Source organism: Oncorhynchus keta, chromosome 24 (genome assembly GCF_023373465.1).
Source record: "Oncorhynchus keta strain PuntledgeMale-10-30-2019 chromosome 24, Oket_V2, whole genome shotgun sequence".
In the NCBI taxonomy this organism is placed as follows: Eukaryota; Metazoa; Chordata; class Actinopteri; order Salmoniformes; family Salmonidae; genus Oncorhynchus; species Oncorhynchus keta.
Genome location: NC_068444.1, coordinates 31,322,533 through 31,344,279, shown reverse-complemented (window position 1 = coordinate 31,344,279; position 21,747 = coordinate 31,322,533). Strand labels below are relative to the sequence as shown.

At 43.1% G+C, this 21,747-nt stretch overlaps 1 protein-coding gene across 4 annotated transcripts in view; it reads left to right on the top strand.

Moving 5' to 3' along the window:
* Positions 1–428: 428 nt before the first annotated feature.
* The window catches only part of mprip (myosin phosphatase Rho interacting protein), a 62,470-nt gene continuing 41,151 nt past the window's right edge, over positions 429–21,747 (top strand). For all 4 annotated transcript variants that reach the window (XM_035734432.2, XM_035734429.2, XM_035734430.2 and 1 more), the window contains exons 1-3: positions 429–1,001; positions 6,381–6,458; positions 11,279–11,344. In XM_035734432.2, coding sequence (XP_035590325.1) covers positions 879–1,001; positions 6,381–6,458; positions 11,279–11,344 — 267 coding nt within the window. In that variant the 5' untranslated portion in view covers positions 429–878. The remainder of the gene's footprint in view (positions 1,002–6,380; positions 6,459–11,278; positions 11,345–21,747) is intronic.

Sequence of the window (21,747 nt, the reverse complement as noted above, 5' to 3'; positions counted from 1 at the left end):
AATAAAAGTAAAACAATTACAGGGGGACTTTTATTTTGAAATGCCGTATGATCACGTGACCGTGATGTCACTCGGTTCACAATGCCCAACAAATCTGTGAGCTCGCGACCTCTCCACTGGGAAAGATTTCGCCTGAAAATAGGAAGAATATAAACCAGGGGAGCAGCTACCGGAGCTGGTTCTCAAAACAAAACCAAAAAAGTATTTGATGCTTCAATGATTCTGCAAGAGGCGCTTTGTCCGTTTACTATGTGTCAACGGGGAGAGAATTTCGCTGAACATTTATATTCTGGACCGTTTTAACCCAAGCTAAACAGCTAGGCGAGAGGATTTCCAGCTCGCTAGCTAATTTACTGCTATAGCCAGCGAAGAAGCAGTGGTGGTAGACTTTGCAAAGAGCAACTGCTAGCTACGATCGTAGCTAGCCAGCTACCTCCACTTTTGAGTTTTTCCGTCAAATGGGTGCATGTTATAATGTGCAGTTGCTGTTTTTGCAATTTGCACAATAACGTCAATGATTACAAAAAACCAAGCTAGTGAGTTTGTTAATCGCTTAGCTAACGTTACTCGTTCGGCTTTGTGAATTAAGGGCAGGCCATGGACTGAATAACGCACAAGAATGGTGTCTCGCTATCTTGATGACTAGCAGTCATATATTGGATCATATAAATTGGGTACAACTAAACAATAGAAACCTTGAATTTGTTTTGTGTGTGTAAAACTCAAGACCACTAACGTTAGCTTATATAGTTATTTGGATCATCATGCGTTGGATTGCTGGGCCCTTGTTCCAAATTGGATGAAAGAAACGCAGAACGGATTATCCAATCGTCAATTTTGAACTAATTTGCATTTACGGTGAACGGAGGCGATATACAATGTCTACAGCGAAAGAGAACCCTTGCAGAAAATTCCAGGCGAACATTTTTAATAAAAGTAAATGTCAGAACTGCTTCAAACCTCGGGAGTTGCATCTCTTGACCGATCAAGATCTGAATCAGGTAAATAATTGTTATTGTGATGATGTAGCCACATTGCAGTTAATATCTTACAAACACCTATGCGACAATGTGACCATTTGGGCGTTTCGGGTTTGCTGTTACTGTCAAGTTGTGTAACAGTCGAATTTTGGCAATATTTTAGCCAGCTACCTAGTCAAACTTCCAATTAGTATTCTAAAACCTTTAGAAACTGACAATGTCATGTCTACTTTCCCATCCTCAAGTCTTAATTGGTAGTGTCTGATTTATAGCTCAGCGTGTGTGTCATTCTGGTTGTCCTCATTCAGTGACCATTTGTTTAAGACCGACTCCTTTAGAGATGAACTAATGGCGTGTGTATGTATAATCTCCTGCTTCAGTCTGACAAACTAAGGTGTGGTCTGCTAGGAAGAAAACCAGTGTTTCTCACGATCAACCACTGGTTCAATATGAGGAATCAGCTGTAATAATAATAGGACCCTGGTGTAAAGCCACAAATGACCATAAGATTTGGATAAGGGAGGTTTGACCAGCTTCAGGTTAGGAATAACATTTATTACTGGCAAATAACACCATCCTCCCAAAATGAGGAATCAGCTGACCCATCATGGATCCTGTCCAATTTTTTGGGAGACATTGTCCCGAAACATCCATATGACTGGCAGGCAGGGTCACCAGCTGACTTAAGGGACTGTGCTGCCACCCTCTGATAACTGTGGCCGCAAACAAGAAGATTGTGCCCTCCTGAACGTGACCCCAAATTCAACTTAAGTGTAGGTCTACACAAAGTCCTCACAATCAATTGAATGTATTTTAAAGCCAAAGTGCTGTACAGAAACTCAGCCTACATCCCAAACAGCATGCAATGCAGGTGTAGAAGCATGGTGGCTAGGAAAAATGACAGAGGAAGAAACCTATAATGGAACCAGGCTATGGAGGGGTGTCCAGTCCTCTTCTGGCTGTGCCGGGTGGATATTATAACAGTACAGGGCCAAGATGATCAGCAGGGTCAAATAATAATAAATCACAGTGGTTGTAGAGTGTGCAACAGGTCAGCACCTCAGGAGTAAATGTCAGTTGGCTTTTCATAGCCGATCATTTAGAGTATCTCTACCACTCTTGCTGTCTCTAGAGAGTTGAAAACAGCAAGTCTGGGACATGTAGCACATCCGATGAAATACTGTATGTGTACTCAAATCGTATTACAAGTCCCCCTGGTTTCCTTCAGCCAGTGAAGTAGTGAATGAGAGGATTTCTATCTCTGAGATCATTAGCTAGTTTCTGTTGTATCTTATAATTGATCCCATGCGATGAGGTCCAGATGGGCCCTTGAACATGGCTTAAGAACAGCAACGCCAGCAAGCATCCTCTCCTCCACAAAATGTGTGTGATTGGAAAAAGTGTGCATGTGTTTCTCTGCTTGTGTATTAGTGAGAACGTGTGTTTCTCTGCTTGTGTGTATGACAGCCTGCTTATGATTACTGCGGGGTTAACCCCTTCAGACCTGGACACCTGAGTCAGGACTAGAATCTTAAAGCGATTACATCACTTCTTTAATCCTCCTGAGACCCAGCCTTGCTCTCTCCCAGGGTCTTTATGACGTCACCAGTGGAACCAGAGATGCTTCTATCCGCTGCTCTATCCATATAGGGCTAGTAATGAGTTCTCATACCAGGGGAGTCTGAGAATTTAAACAATACGCTACAGCTAGCTAGTTTTAATCTCATAAAACAAAACAACCCCTTAAAAATAAGTTTAGCTCAAATCTATCCAAGGAACTAGTCATGACTGACTGCCATTTTGGACAGGAAAATGTAAACACGGAAGAATGTAGCCTATCTGCGCTCTCATATTCTGTAATGGCATCCTTAGCACTGAGTGGATGAAATGAAAACAGTAAAGTGGAAATCAGAAGTGAAACAGACGGTGGTTCCACTTCTATGCGCTCGGCCTCTGGTTAGTAGATACACTTAACCCAGCCAGGGTGCATCTTAATGCGGTTTGAACACTGCATGGCTCCAAGAGAGGCGCTCATTAGTCTAACTGAATTTGAGCCCTAAATTTAAAGTGAGTTATTCTGTTTAACTCAAACTTTCACACTCTCCGGTCAATCGAGCACGCCTCCAGCATGAATACAACATTGAAAGAGATATGCCTAGCCCACATGGAAAAGTTATCTGAAAGGAAATGAATGTGGCGGAAGAGTATGTTTGGTGCTGGTGTATTTAGTTGGTCACGCAGTGTTTCCCCTAGCATTTTTCCAACAGCGGTGGAGTCAGGCAAGGTTGTTCTAGATCAAAACAGAGTGTAGGTGGTAGCCCATAGGACAATAGTTTCAAAGGTTTTTTTTCTGGATCAAGGCTATTGCTGAGCTACGCTGCTCTGTAGTTCCTGAGGCGTTGGTGAGATAGAGAACCCACTCAGGATAGAAGGTGGAAGGCAGGGAGAGTGGGAGGCAAGGAAATGGTGGAAATACAGACAGAGAGAACAGTTTGGGAGTGATAGTGGGGTGATGATGGGAGTATAGAGGGAAGGAGAGTGAACCCAGGGAGAGAGAGGAGGCAGGGGTATGGAAAGATTTGAGGGAGGAGAGGAAGAGCTTGTGAAAGTGCAGGGTTGGGATTGAAACTGGAACAGAGTTTCTCACAGGTTACTCTCACCAGTGGAGCTCCAAGTTCTCAAATTAACATGCATAGATATCAATTCCACATGGTCCAAAATGACGTCTTAGACCTATAAGTTCCGGTTCTATCTATACTGAACAAAAATAAACATGCAACAATTTAAAATATTTTACTGAGTTACAGTTCATTTAAGTAAATCAGTTAATTGAAATAAATTCATTAGGCCCTAACCTATGGATTTCACAGTACTGGGAATACAGATATGCATCTGTTGGTCACAGATGCCCTTAAAAAAAAAAGTAGGGGCATGGATCAGAACCAGTCAGTATCTGGTGTGACAACTACACTCCTTGCGATATGGGGCTGTGCATTATCATCTTTGAAACAGGTGATGGAGGCAGATTGAATGACACAGCAATGGGCCTCAGGATCTCATCATGGTATCTCTGTGCATTCAAATTGCCATCGATAAAATGCAGTTGTGCTCGTTGTCTGTAACTTCTGCCTGCCTATACCATACCCCCACCATGGGGTACTCTGTGTGCAATGACATCAGCAAACCGCTCGTCCACACGATCCCATACACGTGGTCTGCAGTTACGAGGCCAGTTGGACGTACTGCCATATTCTCCAAAACGGTGTCTGATGAGGCTTATGGTAGAGAAATTAACATTCAGTTATCTGGCAAGTCAGCATGCCAACTGCACGCTCCCTCAACTTGAGACATCTGTGGCGTTGTGTGACAAAACTGTACATTTTAAAGTGGACTTTTATTGTCCCCAGCACAAGGTGCACCGGTGTAATGATCATGCTGTTTAATCAGTTTCTTGATATGCCACAACTGTCAGGTGGATGGATTATCTTGGCAAAGGAGAAATGCTCACTAGCAGGGATGTCAACAAATTTGTGCAAAACATTTGAGAGAGATATGCTTTGTGTGAATGGAACATTTCAGGGATCTTTAATTTCAGCTCATGTAACAATGGACCAACACTTTACATGTTGCGTTTTATATTTTTGTTCAGTGTACAATCAAAGGCTCTGCATTAGTTTTACTTGGCTAGGAGGAGTAAGGTGAACTTTCAGACGGGTCTACCTTACCTTTGAATGGACCTTTTGGCATGACTCCTAAATGAGTGGAGGAGAGAAGAGCGTCCAGGCCTCCCTGGATTGTACTAGGGAGGCAATAAGAGGTTAACGCGTGATAGAGGACGCAATTTTATCTGTCCGATTATGGCATCTGAGAGAGTATGAGCATCTCCATTTTGAAGTTGTCAATTTTCTTCTACTACTATGAGTTGGTAAACAAACTGAAACAGTGCATATTGCCACTTGGAGTGTGTTGTTTGAACAGGTATGAAGCCAAGGTTGATGATTTACTGCCACCTGAAGTTATGGAATGTTTTCTCACGTGTGTAATTCATTGGTTAATCCCTCCTGATGACCTGGATGGAATGATGTGATCCTCCCTTAACCCATAGGAAGTCCCACCCAGTTTTCTACTTCAACATTGTGAAAGTCCCCAATAGTGCTGCCCATGCTAAAACAGACTTTTGGGCACTAGAGTCCTATCTCTATGGGTTAACCTCACTGCCGGTGGGGTTGGAGGCGGGCTGGAATGGAGGGGGAAGGTAGAAGGTCTGTGGGAGAGAGCTGAGGGGGGAGGTTGAGGTCAAAGGAGGACCACTATAGAGGAAGTGAGGCTTGTGTGTGTGTGGAGGGAGGAATGGTGCAAGGGTGTGTCCCTCCTCTCCAGGTCTCATGGCTCCTCAGCCCACCAACATCGCTACAGGCCACAGCTGCTCGCTTACACTGCCTCTCCTTGTGTCTCGCTCATTCTTTCCTGTCCAGCTCTTTCTCTCTTCCTCGCTCTCTCTTTGGATGTTTTGTAAGAAGAATGGAGAAATCAGTTATGCATTATAGCAAGACCTGTGTGATATTTGCTACTTTATTGATAACATTGCCCATATACGATCTGAGGACCGGAAACATCCATTTTGGATCGTAGCCTAGGCGTAGACTTCAGTTTTGCAGATAATCAGCTAATCAGCAATAAGTAAAATAATTAGTCATCATTGCGGCCAAAATGGTAGACTTATCAGATTTCTTAGGACTAGATCATGGCATGTTTATCTCCTCAGTCACCCAATCACCTGTTAAAAGTAACCAATTAAATGTCTCTATAGGCAGTCAGTCTATGCAAGCGGAAACGAGGCACATAGATTTGACAGACATGCAGGGACACGGGCTAGCTAGTGACAGCCAGGGCCAGGGATTTTGAGGTAAAGAAGGTAGGATGGATTTTTATTTTTTTTTTTGCAAAACAGCCCTGACAGCTGCTTCTTCGTAATGTTTAACAGTAAAAGTTAGACCAAGACAAACAAGTTTTAGAGTGCAAAGAGCAGCCATTTTAAACAGCCACCCCTCACCGTGGGAGCTCTGCTCCATGTTTATACATTTCCACATCTTTTGAACTTCTGTGTTTTCATTGGAAACATGCATGTTTTTGGCTCAAACAACTTCCACGAAGTGAATGTAGGTTTATAAGCAGGCGCTGTTCTCATTCACAAATCTTCATTTAAGTAATTTGAATGCAAGGCAATGGTGTCTATCAAACAATGCTAATTAGGCCAACAGGCTTGCTAACTGGTTTTGTGGTTTGAAAACTGCCTCATTGGGAGGGTCTATAGGAACATCTGGACCACAAAATGTGCCCTCTCCTTGCTGACTGCTTCCCAACAATTTTAATGATTGTCTAAATCGCTCTGTTTTACAGGCCAAACCTATTTACGGCGGATGGCTGTGCTTGGCCCCCGAGGGAACAGACTTTGACAACCCCATGCAGAGATCCCGGGTAAGAGCAACCATGAGGCGTGCACGCGCTCACATGGAATGGGGGATGGGTTAGTATGTTTGTTCCCTGTTCTTCCATAGCACTGTAGTCGCATGATAAACATTAGACAAACACCATTCCTGGGCAGCAGAACCTCAGTGAGAGGGAGATGGGTGAACTTTGACCAATCGGGATGTTTTAATCCACTTAAAATCCATTTGGGAAGTAAGCTTTGAGGCGTAATGGAAGCGCTTGAAACACAAGCCCTAGCGTATAATCGAATGGTCAGAGAAATGGGCTCTAGATCTGCATACGTATTGTCCTTTTCATGCCAATTTGCCTGGTGCTATACGTCACGATGATTAGAGCGCACATACGGGTACACATAGTGGCGTGAAGGAGCCGAGCACTCGCTCATGTTCGGATCATGGAATCTATTCAACAAACTGCGCTAAGCCAGGTGGGCCATGGCGCCGAAGAACCTGCGCTATTTTGGGGGCGAGTCCACTGGGGCTGCATCTGCATAACGATGGCTAACTGTGAACATGGGTTTACACCTTTGACGGTTAACACCTCACAATGCAACTTTCGATTATGCAGAGGTTGTTGCTCTTCAGAAGTTCTCACTGTCAGCCCTAGCAATGTGATAAGGCAGGTTGCCTATTTTGAATGCACTGGGTGAGGTAGGTGACACAGCGATCCCGGGTTAGAGGATAAGGAGAGAGACATGAGGTTCTGTTTTAGGGAGTCGGTGCTCCGGTTTTATTTCCTCCAATTCAAACTTAATTTCCATTGACTTGTGCTGACAGTAAACAAAAACATTTATCAGCATATTTGATCTTAAACAATTACTTTTCACAATCTGAGCCAGTAGTCAAATGATAAATATAATTTCTCCAAAGCAGTAAAATATTAATTGAAGGTACAAAATTAGATCCGTTCAATATGCAAATATTTCTAACAACATCCTACCGCTAATAAACAACAGTGCATCTTTAAATGCAGATCAATTGAAGAATGTAAATAATATTGCGGGTTACTTACGTTTGGGTATTGGACTCACAGATAACAGAAATGAAAGGATACATGTTGGAGAGGTTTTGTACTAGTGCTTAGATTGTTTGGCACTGAACTAAAAGACAAAGGAACTCGGGTATTTAAGAAGTGAAATTGGTTGCAGGTGTGCTCAGCATAGATATGTACAAAGGGTCTCTAGTGCCAAAAAGCGTGTTTAACATGGGCAACGCCATTGAGGACTGATTGATACATTGCGATCTCTATACATCTCTATGGCTCAGAGGTGTCTGCAGTTAACAAAAAGCACAATTTAATGGAACAGTGAACTAAAAAGTCTAAGATATAAATAAGAGCCTTTGCTACACTATGGAAACATAATTTCCTATAACATCAGGTTGTATACACTATTATAAACTGGGTGGTTCGAGCCCTGAATGCTGATTGGCTGACAGCCGTGGTATATCAGATCGAAAATCACGGATATGACAAAATATTTATTTTTACTGCTCTAATTACGTCGGTAACCAGTTTATAATAGCAATAAGACACCTTGGGGGTTTATAGTATATGGCCAATATACCACGGCTAAGGGCTGTATCCAGGCACTCCGCGTTGCGTCCTGCTTAAGAACAGCCCATGTGGTGGTATATTGGTCATATACCAGGTCCCATCGTGCCTTATTGCTTAAGTATAACACTGGCGTTACAGTTGAAAAGCAGCAATAGAGAGTACCGTAATTTCCGGACTATAAGCTGCTACTTTATTCCCACGCTTTGAACCTCGTGCTTTATGCAATGACGCATAATGGCTTTTTCCCGCTTTCACAAGATTCATGCCGGCAAAAAACTGCGCACCGTCACATAATGTGATGTAAAATCGAGCGCGCTCAAACTTCCCATCATTCTGATTACGGTAGTAATTTTGTCACCCTCATCATGGCAAAGACACGGAGAAATGCATATGATGCAGCTTTCAAGTTGAAGGCGATCGATCTGGCTGTTGGAAAAGGAAAGAGAGCTGCTGCACGGGAGCTTGGCCTTAATGAGTCGATGACAAGACGTTGGAAACAGCAGCGTGAGGAACTGACTCAGTGCAAAAAGACAACAAAAGCTTTCAGAGGGAAGAAAAGCAGATGGCCCAAAGTATTTGCAGCCACTCGACATCAGTGTAAATCGTGCATTTAAGGTGGCGCTCCTTGTTCAGTGGGAGTCTTGGATGACAAGTGGGGAGAAATTCTTCACTGAAACGGGCTGCATGCGAAGAGCAACTTATGGTCAAGTCTGCCAGTGGGTCCTGACAGCGTGGAGCATTGTCAAAAAATCCACTATCATCAACGGGTTTCGAAAGGCTGGACTACTGCGTGTTGAAGGGGCAGCATGAGCTCAGCGGGGTATTTGCCTCCGGAAGAAAGTGACGAGAGCGACAATGAAAACAATCCAACATCGGATGAAGCAATTCTGAGGCTATTTATCTCCGACACCGAGGGAGATGACTTCAGTGGTTTCAGTGCACAGGAGGATAGTGACCAAGTTAATTTGTTTCAATGTACCGGTTGGCACTTGCGGCTTATAGACATGTGCGTCGTATTTAAGTACAAAATACATATTTTTTTAAGAATTCAGTGGGTGCGGTTTATATTCAGGTGCGCTTAATAGTCCAGCAATTATGGTACTAGTGTTGTCACGATACCAGATTTTTGACTTCGATACCTGGTTTAGTATCCCAATACTCGATTCCAAAACAATAACAAAACAATACCACTGCAAAAAAGAAGCCATATTACCAGGTCACAGAATGGCACTTGATCCAGACAGATAAACTCAGCTACTGCTCTGTTCAATCGTTGGGCATCTTTTGAGTTCAATATCATTACGTTATTAAAAAAAATGTACGTCCATATTTTTCAGAGATCGCCATGTATCGATTAATTAATCAATTATACAATCAATTTGACTTTGGTATGTTTTTACCATTCTAACTTTAACAACATAATGGTACATTTATTTTGAATGGTAAATCTTTATTGATAAACTGGGTAAATCAAGATGTAGCCTAGGCCTATCCACAATACGGGTGAATGCATAATCAGTGTGTGCACGCATTGAGTTATTGAGCTTGTTTTGGCTGATTTCTTTGGGCTACAGATGACAAACAATCTGTTTCCCTTGCAAGGGCTCCTGAGTGGCGCAGCGGTCTTAGGCACTGCATCTCAGTGCTAGAGGTGTCACTACCCTGGTTTGAATCCAGGCTGCATAACAACCGGCCGTGATTGGGAGTCCCATAGGGTGGCGCACAATTGGCACAGTTGAGGCAAGTCAGTTAAGAACACATTCTTATTTTCAATGACGGCCTAGGAACAGTGGGTTAACTGCATTGTTCAGGGGCAGAAAGACATTGTCAGCTCGGGGGATCCAATCCTGCAACCTTACAGTTAACTAGTCCAACGCAATAACGACCTGCCACTCTCTCGTTGCACTCCACAAGGATACTGCCTGTTACGCAAATGCAGTAACCCAAGGTAAGTTGCTAGCTAGCATTAAACTTATCTTATAAAAAACTAAAAAATCAATCATAATCACTAGTTAACTACACATGGTTGATGATATTACTAGATATTATCTAGCGTGTATATAATCTGACTGAGCATACAAGTATCTTAAGTATCTGACTGAGTGGTGGTAGGCAGAAGCAGGCGCGTAAACATTCAAACAGCACTTTTGTGCGTTTTGCCAGCAGCTCTTCGTTGTGCGTCAAGCATTGCGCTGTTTATGACAAACCTATCAACTCCTGAGATGAGCCTGGTGTAACCAAAATGAAATGGCTGGCTAGTTAGCGCGCGCTAACAGTGTTTCAAACTTCACTCACTCTGAGCCTTGGGGTGGTTGTTTCCCTTGCTTTGCATGGGTAACGCTGCTTCGATGTGGTGGCTGTTGTCGTTGTGTTGCTGGTTTCGAGCCCAGGGAGGTGCGAGGAGAGGGACGAAAGCTATACTGTTACACTGGCAATACTAAAGTGCCTATAAGAACATCCAATAGTCAAAGGTTAATGAAATACAAATGGTATAGAGGGAAATAGTCCTATAACTACAACCTAAAACTTCTTACCTGGGAATATTGAAGACTCGTGTTCAAAGGAACCACCTGCTTTCATATGTTCTCATGTTCTGAGCAAGGAACTGACACGTTAGCTTTCTTACATAGCACATGTTGCACTTTTACGTTCTTCTCCAACACTTTGTTTTTGCATGATTTAAACCAAATTGAACATGTTTCATTATCTACTTGAGGTTAAATTGATTTTATTGATGTATTATATTAAGTTAAAATAAGTGTTAATTCAGTATTGTTGTAATTGTCATTATTACAAATACATTAAAAAAATTAAAAAAATTAAACCGGCCGATTGAATCGGTATCGGCTTTTTTGGGCTTCCAAGTATCGGTATCGGCGTTGAAAAATCATAATCGGTCGACCTCTAGTCTCTATTCAGCTATTTCATTTTGCTCCTTGTTCTCCATGTCATTTACCAAGAACGACAGTAGTGGCAAGGAGTGTTAGCTAAAACGTCTGGTACCCAGACTACAGGCGGTGGGTTCTCGGATTTATGTTATTGTATCTTTAAGCATCTCTTAGCTATATGTTCACTACACCCTATTAGTCCCAGTTCATAATGGAGCTTAAGTGTTTGTTTGGTTTCAGCCCAATAGCAATGCTCCTCTTTCCCTGCAGAAATTGTATACAATATTAGTTTATAGGCCGTTTCTTAATAGTTTATAAGGAGATCATCAGATTAAGTGTTAACGATGTTCCTCTTTCTCCCAACAGAAATGGCAGCGGCGGTTCTTTGTGCTGTACGAACATGGCTGCCTGCGCTTCGCCCTGGACGAATCGGTAAGGAGCTGTCATATCAGCCATGCTACTTCCACCTCCTCCCTAACAACCTAACAGCACTCCTTAGCTGTGTCTATAATCAGGCTATAGCACTGCCTCTCGTGCCTTATGGCTTCACGCAGAGCCAAGGTGTCTGTAGTGACGCTTCTAGCACTGGGAAGAGTAGTATTTGATATGGTCCGTGAAGGACGGGACGGTATGCTGAATGACCTGGCTGTGTATTCAGTGGTACCTGCTTGGGAAAGAGATGACTGGGAAGCCTGATCTCTGTTAGCTAGCCTTGTGCTGCGAGATGTTACAACTGCCCCACCCGAATGCAGAGTAAACCTCACACTGAAGAACCATGAAAATGTATATGGAGGTGGAGGGAGAGAGAATATAGGATGAAGCAGAGGAACATAGGGGATGATAGGGGTAGAATAATACAGATTGGGAAAGAAACTGAGGAACAGAGACTAGAGAGAGTCCCTTGCAGCTTATGACATCCTCTTTGTGTGTGTGTGTGTGTGTGTGTGTGTGTGTGTGTGTGTGTGTGTGTGTGTGTGTGTGTGTGTGTGTGTGTGACTGGGGAATGTGACACGGGTGACCAACCCCACTGGCAGATCAGTCTGGAGATTAGGCTGCTTGTGTGTATACAGAGGCCCACTTAACACTTTGCTCTGCCTGACTGTCAAAGCTGCCATAGCTTCAGTTCCTGGCCTATAGTTTCTAACCTTGACCGTAGCTTTGGGCCTGCTTTATATGTATCAAACCCCAGTTATCAGTTCTCTGCAAAACAAAATTGATGAAGAGGAGAGGATGCTGCTTTTGGCTGCAGAGATGTATACCTACGCACTCCGTGGCTGTGTGTTTGTGTCCAGGTGGTTGCTTTGTGCAGATGAGATCGCTGAAATCATAATCATTGTCTTCATGTTGTCATGGATCCCCACGTGATGACAAAGGGAGGAAACATCCTGGTTACGCTTTGTGCATGTGTGTGTGTGTGTGTGTGTGCTGACTGCTTGCGTGTGTCCATTTCTCCAGTGTGCATTGTGTGCGAATGACACCCATTAGTTCAGTGTTGCACTTTTTTCCTGTCATTGTGAAGCTGGTCGTGCTATTTAGACGTGGAGGGCCTCATTGTCTTCGTGCCTTTTCATCTACAGCTCAGGGAACACCCCGGAACGCCACCGGGAAACTGGGTCAGGAAAATGGCCGCTTTGTTGCCGTAACTGTGCGCCTCAGCCCCCCACAATAGGAACGTTTCTAAAATTGAGCCTGTACAACATTTTGGGAGTTCAGCGTTGATCTCAGTGCACATTATCGTTTACTTAGTTTAAACTTTAGGCGGAGGAGTGGAAATTAAAGTAGATTTGTTTTTTATTCATCATCAACGTATATATCCTCAGCCTGATTGGACACCAACCCCTTAAGTTAAAGGCCTACTGTATATAGCAAAGAGAAACGATACCCTGTCTTTTCCCTTGCTTGCCATGTATGCTTACGCAATGCAGAGATACCAGTTTAGATGCAGTAAAGGAGTCAATGGAACGCCTACCAGATTGGCCCACATTCAACAATCTAAAAAAGTGGATATTTGTCAAATCCGTCATGATTTATGTATTGTAACAGGCCCACAATGTGGTTACTTAACTTCTCTAGGGTAGGGGGCAGCATTTGGAATTTTGGATGAAAAGCATGCCCAAATTAAACTGCCTTCTACTCGGGCCCAGAAGATAGGATATGCATATAATTAGTCGATTTGGATAGAAAACTATAAAGTTTCAAAAACTCTTAAAATAATGTCTGTGAGTATAACAGGTGATAACCTGAGAAAAATCCATTCAGGAAGTATGATTTTTTTTGTGAGTAGTTTTCTATTCAATGCCATTACAGTATTCATGGTCTTCGGACTCATATTGCAGTTCCTATGCCAGAGCATGGCGCTTGTAACGCCAGGTTAGTGGGTTCGATTCCCGGGACCACCCATACGTAGAATGTATGCACACATGACTGTAAGTCGCTTTGGATAAAAGCGTCTGCTAAATGGCATATATTATTATTATTATTATTCCACTAGATGTCAACGGTCTTTAGAAATGGTTTCAGGCTTGTATTCTGAAAAATGAGGGAGTAAGAGCAGTCTGAGTGGACCCTGCCATGTCGCGGAGCTTTTTCATGCACGCGACCAGGGAGAGTGACTTTCTTGTTTACCTTTTATATTGACAACGTTATTGTCCGGTTGAAATATTATAGATCATTTGGGCTAAAAACAATCTGAGGATTGAATATAAACATCGTTTCACATGTTTCTATGAACTTTACGGATACAATTTGGATTTTTTTGGCTGCCTGTTGTGACTGCGTTTGAGCCTGTGGATTACTGAAGAAAATGCGAGAACAAAATGGAGGTTTTCGGATATAAAGTCCTCCCGGGGAAGGACTGCCCGTTCCATGATCTCGCCATCACGGTTGACAACTCCATTGTGTCCTCCTCCCAGAGCGCTAAGAACCTTGGCGTGATCCTGGACAACACCCTGTCGTTCTCAACTAACATCAAGGCGGTGGCCCGTTCCTGTAGGTTCATGCTCTACAACATCCGCAGAGTACGACCCTGCCTCACACAGGAAGCGGCGCAGGTCCTAATCCAGGCACTTGTCATCTCCCGTCTGGATTACTGCAACTCGCTGTTGGCTGGGCTCCCTGCCTGTGCCATTAAACCCCTACAACTCATCCAGAACGCCGCAGCCCGTCTGGTGTTCAACCTTCCCAAGTTCTCTCACGTCACCCCGCTCCTCCGCTCTCTCCACTGGCTTCCAGTTGAAGCGCGCATCCGCTACAAGACCATGGTGCTTGCCTACGGAGCTGTGAGGGGAACGGCACCTCAGTACCTCCAGGCTCTGATCAGGCCCTACACCCAAACAAGGGCACTGCGTTCATCCACCTCTGGCCTGCTCGCCTCCCTACCACTGAGGAAGTACAGTTCCCGCTCAGCCCAGTCAAAACTGTTCGCTGCTCTGGCTCCCCAATGGTGGAACAAACTCCCTCACGACGCCAGGACAGCGGAGTCAATCACCACCTTCCGGAGACACCTGAAACCCCACCTCTTTAAGGAATACCTAGGATAGGATAAAGTAATCCTTCTCACCCCCCTTAAAAGATTTAGATGCACTATTGTAAAGTGGCTGTTCCACTGGATGTCATAAGGTGAATGCACCAATTTGTAAGTCGCTCTGGATAAGAGCGTCTGCTAAATGACTTAAATGTAAATGTAATAAAGAGAGACTCTATCGAACAAAAGGAACATTTATTGAATAAATGAATGTCTTCTGAGTGCAAACATATGAAGATCATCAAAGGTAAGGGATTAATTTTATCTCTATTTCTGACTTGTGTAACTTTTCTACTTGGCTGGGTTCTGTTTGTAATGATTTGTCTGCTGGGCTATGTTCTCAAATAATTGTAAGGTGTGCTTTTGCCATAAAGCATTTGTAAATCTGACACAGTGGTTGGATTCACAATAAGTTCATCTTTAAACCTATGTTTAATAGTTGTATCTTTTCTGAATTTTTATAATGAGTATTTCTGTATTTGAATTCGGTGCTCTGCAATCTCACTGGATGTTGGCCAGGTGGGACGTTAGCGTACCCTAGAGTTAAGTCAGATTTGGGTATATTTGTTTTTTTTCTGCATAACATGTAGAAACAAGTTGTCACTTTTTTAAAGTTTAGAAGTGACTGCTAAATGCTAACTCCCATTTAAATACTATGTTTAGCATAGTTGGCGTACAGTAATCAGTGGTGGTAGTCAGCTGTTTTTAACTGTAATGCATTTGATTGGGAAAGATGACATGAACATGTGTTGGGGTTGACATCCATACTGGCATTTTACTTAGATTTTTACCTCAACATAGTATGAAATACAGATAAACAATAGCCTAAATGTAGGCTAATTTTGCTGGTGGGCAATGAGGATACTCAGAATCTTTCCCCCATGCTTTTCCATGGCAATGCCATTGTTTTGGTCGAGTTCAATTTACCTTTGCCACATCTATAGCCTTTATCTGGGCCGTATACAGCATATCATAAATACCTCTTTTACATCTCTTTTTTGATGAAGGGATGTTCTCCTCTTTTTGTGTGTGTTGAATTGCTGTAAAAACCACACAATCAGCTCCAAGTGATTTTTATTTAAGAAATCTGTTCCCAAGTATTCCGATGCATAATAGAGACACGTATTCGTATACAAATGTAAGCAAGGTTTGAGGTTTTAGTCACACATATCTGTTTGGGCTTCTTGCGGTCAATTTGCAGTCTACAAATTATTTGTCATTCTGTTCCGGCCCCTGACCATCCGCACCAAAAACAATTAGTCCCATGGCTGAATCTAGTTGTTGATGCCTGGTCTATATGTTAATTTGCATAATTTAGTGGAATTAAATTACTGTATATTCGTTAATCCTCCTGTAGCCTATCTTATTTATCACATGTGCACAGCATAGAGTGCCAATTTTGAGCAGGATTTCAGGATTTTGAGCAGGATTTCTCCTGAAGCTCCTCAGCTGGTTGCTGCTGGAGTAAAGCATGTTATTTTATAAGCCCATTCATTGCGAAACAACTCCAAATGCAGTTGCTTGTTAAAACAGATTTGGTACACGATTAATGAAAACAACTATTTATTTCTCTGTTAGTTGAAGCGTGCCTCCCATTCACCATAGGCTACAAGTGTAGGCAACAGGCTATTGGCGTGTCATACACCACATTACAATGTGAGCTGGATTTTTTATTTAACCTGTATTTAACTAGGCAAGAACATTATTTACAATGCAAGCCTACCAAGGAACAGTGGGTTAACTGCCTTGTTCAGGGGCAGAACAACAGATTTTTACCTTGTCAGCTCAGGGATTCGATCCAGCAACCTTTCAGTTACTGGCCCAATGCTCTAACAACTAGGCTACCTGCTGCCCCAAAGCTGGAGGTAGTATGCAATTTGAAAATGTAAATTGTTTGAAACCTGAATGTTTTATTTCATGTTATGAGACATCTCATATCATGCTTTAAAGTAGCCTATAGTCAAAATCCGACAATGGAAACATGGAGTCAATTTTATAAAGACTGTGTCAGCGTGCACTGCACCCGTGTGCAACGGGACAAGTGTGCAACGGGACAAGGACATCCCTAACCCAGACAACGCAGCACCAATTGTGTGCCGCCACATGGGTCTGACAGAGCCTGGACTCTAACCCAGAATACAGCTAGCACTGCGCCACTCGGGAGGCCATAAAGACTTTATAGGCGCGTGAGTTTCAAGTTGGGGAAGCTTAAAATTTATCCTTCCATTTCTGTCGATCTGCGTGCCAGTTATGATTTTCATATGCACATTTTCGTGGAACAGTTTATTTTCAATAACAACGTTTTAGTTTCTCAAAATCATTGTCACGTGGTTAATCATAGAAATCTGAATGAAAAATTATACAAACCAAAAGTTAAAATTCAACTAATGCTAGCACCAGCCTCTGCCATATGGACACATTGATACACCTTGATCCATTGACAGCTTAATAAAAGAGCGCATGGAACTCAGCCTATAGGCCAATGCAGCAGTACGCCTATAACTTCCATTGTCAACTAAGTAAAAATAAGCTACATAAAGCTAACAAATAAAAACAGTTGAAAATGCAGGCTATTTCAATCGCATTCATCTCTCTGCTCAGGCTGTCTGCTCTCATGGGGAGTATATCAAAATAGACAATCAAAGGGCCAACAATTCACACAATGAATGCTCAAGAATTGGCGGGAGACGGCTGAGCCATTCTGGAGAGAGAGACTCTTCCTGTACCTTCGCCACTCACCCGTCCCCATTTTCAATTATACTCCACATACTTCACACACATTTTAGATGCTTTTCACAGACAAGCACAACTCAATAATCAGCTAGGCCTATTCTGGGGTAGAATGAATGAATTTCCTCTCGGTACTGGACTTCCTATATGTGCAGGCGCTTGCACCAATATTCTTTATGGGCCTAGTCATAGAACTACATATAAAATCCTTATTCATTCAATAGGATCTCTGTGGGCAAAGTCTAAAGATGTGTCATTTAACTTTCCAAATGTATGACCTTTTTATTGTGGCATAAAACCAACCAGTCATGTTTTCATCTGATTGTGCAACAATCCCTTCAAAGGGCAACTTTATGAGGCAGTGGTGAATGGAAAGGGACACCTGTTGCACTAAACACCATTTTTTTTAATGATATTTGGCGATAATTTATGCGTCCACTGCTATCTGCGGAGGTCTGGGTGTCGGCCAATCATCTATGCCTTGGCCAAATGTCAGTGTTTCCGTCTTAACCATTTAAGCCCACTCACTCATTTTTCATGCCTCTGACATGCGGTAATGATAAATAGTGGTCTAATAGCCTTCAGTTTTCTTGACATTTTGTTTAAATATTGTGATAGGCTCATATTTTACTGGTACGGGGTACTCCGACTATGTATTTTGCCAGGATGCCGTACCAGACCGCATTACCCTACTTTAACCCCTGAGCTTATTTCTACTACCACAAATTGCAGGCTTCCCAAGTAGGCAAAGGCCTACAAGCTTGTGATTTGAGACAATCCACAGCTATTTTTAAAAATAAGCTAATGATCCTCGATTCCTCTGCGGCTAAGTCATGCTTTCTAATTAAGTATTTTGAATGATTAAATGTATTTCTGTATTTCTCCTTCCGTGGCCTCCAACTGCTCTTAAATGCAATTAAAACTAAATGCATGCACTTCAACCGATCGCTGCCCGCCCTTCCAGCATCACTACTCTGGACGGTTCTGTCTTAGAATATGTGGACAACTACAAATACCTAGGTGTCTGGTTAGAATGTGAACTCTCCTTCCAGACTCACATTAAGCATCTCCAATCCAAAATTACATTTAGAATCGGCTTCCTATTTCGCAACAACGCCTTCTTCACTCATGCTGCCAAGCATACCTTCGTAAAACTGACTATCCTACCGATCCTCGACTTCGGCGATGTCATTTACAAACTAGCCTCCAACACTCTACTCAGCAAATTGGATGCAGTCTATCACAGTGCCATCTGTTTTGTCACCAAAGCCCCATATACTACCCACCATTGCGACCTGTACGCTCTCGTTGGCTGGCCCTCGCTTCATACTCGTCGCCAAACCCACTGGCTCCAGCTCATCTACAAGTTTTTGCTAGGTAAAGCCCTTGACTTATCTCAGCTCACTGCTCACCATAGCAACACCCACCCGTAGCACGCGCTCCAGCAGGTATGTCTCACTGGTCACCCCCAAAGCCAATTCCTCCTTTGGCTGCCCCACCTTCCAGTTCTCTGCTGCCAATGACTGGAACAAACTACAAAAATCACTAAAGTTGGAGACTCATATCTCCCTCACTAGCTTTAAGCACCAGCTGACAGAGTAGCTCACAGATCACTGCACCTGTACATAGTTGGATGGGCTATCTCATCCCCATACTCTATTTATTTATCTTGCTCCTTTGCACCCCAGTATCTCTTCTTGCACATTCATCTTCTGCACATCTATCACTCCAGTGTTTTATTGGTATATTGTAATTACTTCGCCACCATGGCCTATGTATTCTCTTACCCCCCCCACACACTGTATATAGACTTTTTCTACTGTAATATTGACTGTATGTTTTATTCCATGTGTAACTCTGTTGTTGTATCCTGGCCAGGTCTCAGTTCTAAATGAGAACTTGTTCTCAACTAGCCTACCCGGTGAAATAAAATGTAAAAAATATAGACAGGAGTAATTATTTAATTTTGGCAAATGTTTGAACATGTATTTTTTTATTGGCTGCATCATTATGAGTTGCTTGTTCTGTTACCATAATCAAAATGTGATCTATGTCATTCTGAGCACCGTGGGTGGACACTCTAATACATATTAGTCCAGGAAATGTTTCTAATGGCCGTTACATTAAAATCTTCCTGGTCACGGTGCCACATTTTTGGAATCCGGAATCCCTGGATGGTGCGTAATTTCTGGATGGTGTGGATTTTAGACACTGAGGAAGTTTTTGACTGACATTAGGCTATTAGCTAGCTAGGCATATTTTAGGTTAGTTGTAATGTGCCTGAGAGAATATGAAGCTCAGCCCTGATTCTCCCCTGGGCTGATGGACTGTCTACTGCTCTACCCCAGAAAATACCCAATATGGACTGCTGTGGCCCTTCTCTTTCTCAGAGTGGTTGTTACTATTAGTAATTCCTGTGCTCTTGGCCAGCTCAAGAGGCCAGAGTTAGGCAACCCGGCCAAACCCACAGGGGTAGAATGGCTGGAAGTCACACTGGTGAAAACATCAACAATGACCAGAGCAACCTGATGAATCTTTGTAAATATGAAGCTATCTCACATGATACTAGATACATTGATCTTAATGATCTACCGATGTCATGATTCATTGAGCAGGTTGTTTGTTGCTATTGGAGGGCCAAATTTCCCCGGAATAGTGTATTTTTCTTTTGCATCTGATACATGATATAAGCAAAATAATTACAACAGGGTTGAAAAATAAGAGCTTTTGTGTGACTCGCATAAAGCCGAGGCAACTTTCAGGGAAGATTTCACTCAAGATGTTTAATGCGAGTGGGCAATTGGCATTTTAGAACTGAACTATTTTAGCCCATGATGAGATGGACTGAGAAGGAGATGCTCAGAGGTCGAGGCTCTACACAGCATTCCTCTGATATGCCCATATTTGGTGAAGAGCAGCGGGCTCCCAGTAACTAACAGGCTAGAGAAACAGAGAGCAGTAGACCCCAAAAACCACATGAAAATGCCAGATATGCCCCAGACCCAAACATTCCACATACACACAGCCTGCCACTACAAGCAATCATATCTAATGTAGCATAATGTAATTTTACTACATCAGACAGGATTGGACGTGTTGTACATTTGAGAGTAGGAGAGGGAGAAGGTGAAAGACTGAGAAGGAGAGTAGGAGAGGGAGAAGGTGAGAGACAGAAGGAGAGTAGGAGAGAGAGAAGGTGAGAGACTGAGAAGGAGAGTAGGAGAGGGAGAAGGTGAGTAGGAGAGAGAGAGAAGGTGAGAGACTGAGAAGGGGAGTAGAAAAGGGAGAAGGTGAGAAACTGAGAAGGAGAGTAGGAGAGAGGGAAGGTGAGAGACTGAGAAGGAGGCAAGAGAGACGGAATCTGAGAGACTGAAACGTGAAGGTTTGAGTGTTTCTCAAACACTGAGTCGTGGACCGACACCGGTCCCTGAGATGTTGCCGCTGACCAGTCCCTTGGGTAGTTTACTGACACCAGTTGGGCAGTTCTCAAATGCTAGTTTTAATCTAAGCGGACCTCCCAAGAAGGAGGACTACAGCTCTTCAGTCTCTGAGGAGAACCTGGGCCGGAGGGTCAATGACTGGGAGGATAGGGACAGGAAACGGGGTCATTCAGTTTTCTCCACAGCCTACACGGTTCTGTTTTGATGCAGCGCAGAGGGAAGCGGCATGTCGAGGCACATATCCCGTATAACACAGCAGCTTGCTGCTTCCCATTCACCCCTGAGCAGAGCAGGTGCTGGTTTCTTACACTACTTGCCACCGGTCCGAGCAATAAAACACCCCAGAAAAATGTATCAATTATGGAGTGGGTGTGCTCTACCTAATTCTAATGCTGGCTCTGCGAGTCTCACTCTGACACCATTTTTGGAATGATATGATTAAGCCCAGTCATCAAATCATTTTGGCTGGCACTGGCAGATGGAGAAAGAAGTTGTACTTCATCAGCATTGAACTAGTGGGAATGCCCAATTTTCCCCTAAAATCTCAATACTCCCCTTGACAGTTTGTTCATTGTGAGGATAAAGACCTGCTCGATTAAAAATGTTTCCTAGCTTTATTAGTAGTGTTTTATTGCCTCTTTGTGTGTCCTGTTCGTAGAAACTGTGAACTGAGTCAGAGAGACAGTCTGTGAGAAAGTTGTTAGCGATAATAATACCCCCCTGTGCAGCTAAATATAGCTGGCCCCATAGGAGGACAATAGGAGGATATGGGATTGGATCTGGAGTGGAGAAATCAAACCCACTACAACACATGGACTATCTCAAATGCCACCTTATTTCCCTATATAGTGCACTACATTTTATCCATAGTGCTCTGGTCAAAAGTAATGCACTATATAAGGAATAGGGTGGCATTTTGGAGAGAGAGGATGAATGGCAGTGTTGTCAGATGGAGTCTTTGTGTCGATGCCAGTATCAGATCAGACGACGTATACATACTCAAAGAACACAGCCACTGGACTGGACTGGCCCTCTTTCTCTCGCTCTCTCTCTCGATGTGGGCTGGACTTGCCCTGGCCTTAACCTGATCCTAGATCTATAGCTATCTTCCCCCAACCCTAACCACAACCATTTGAGGGGAA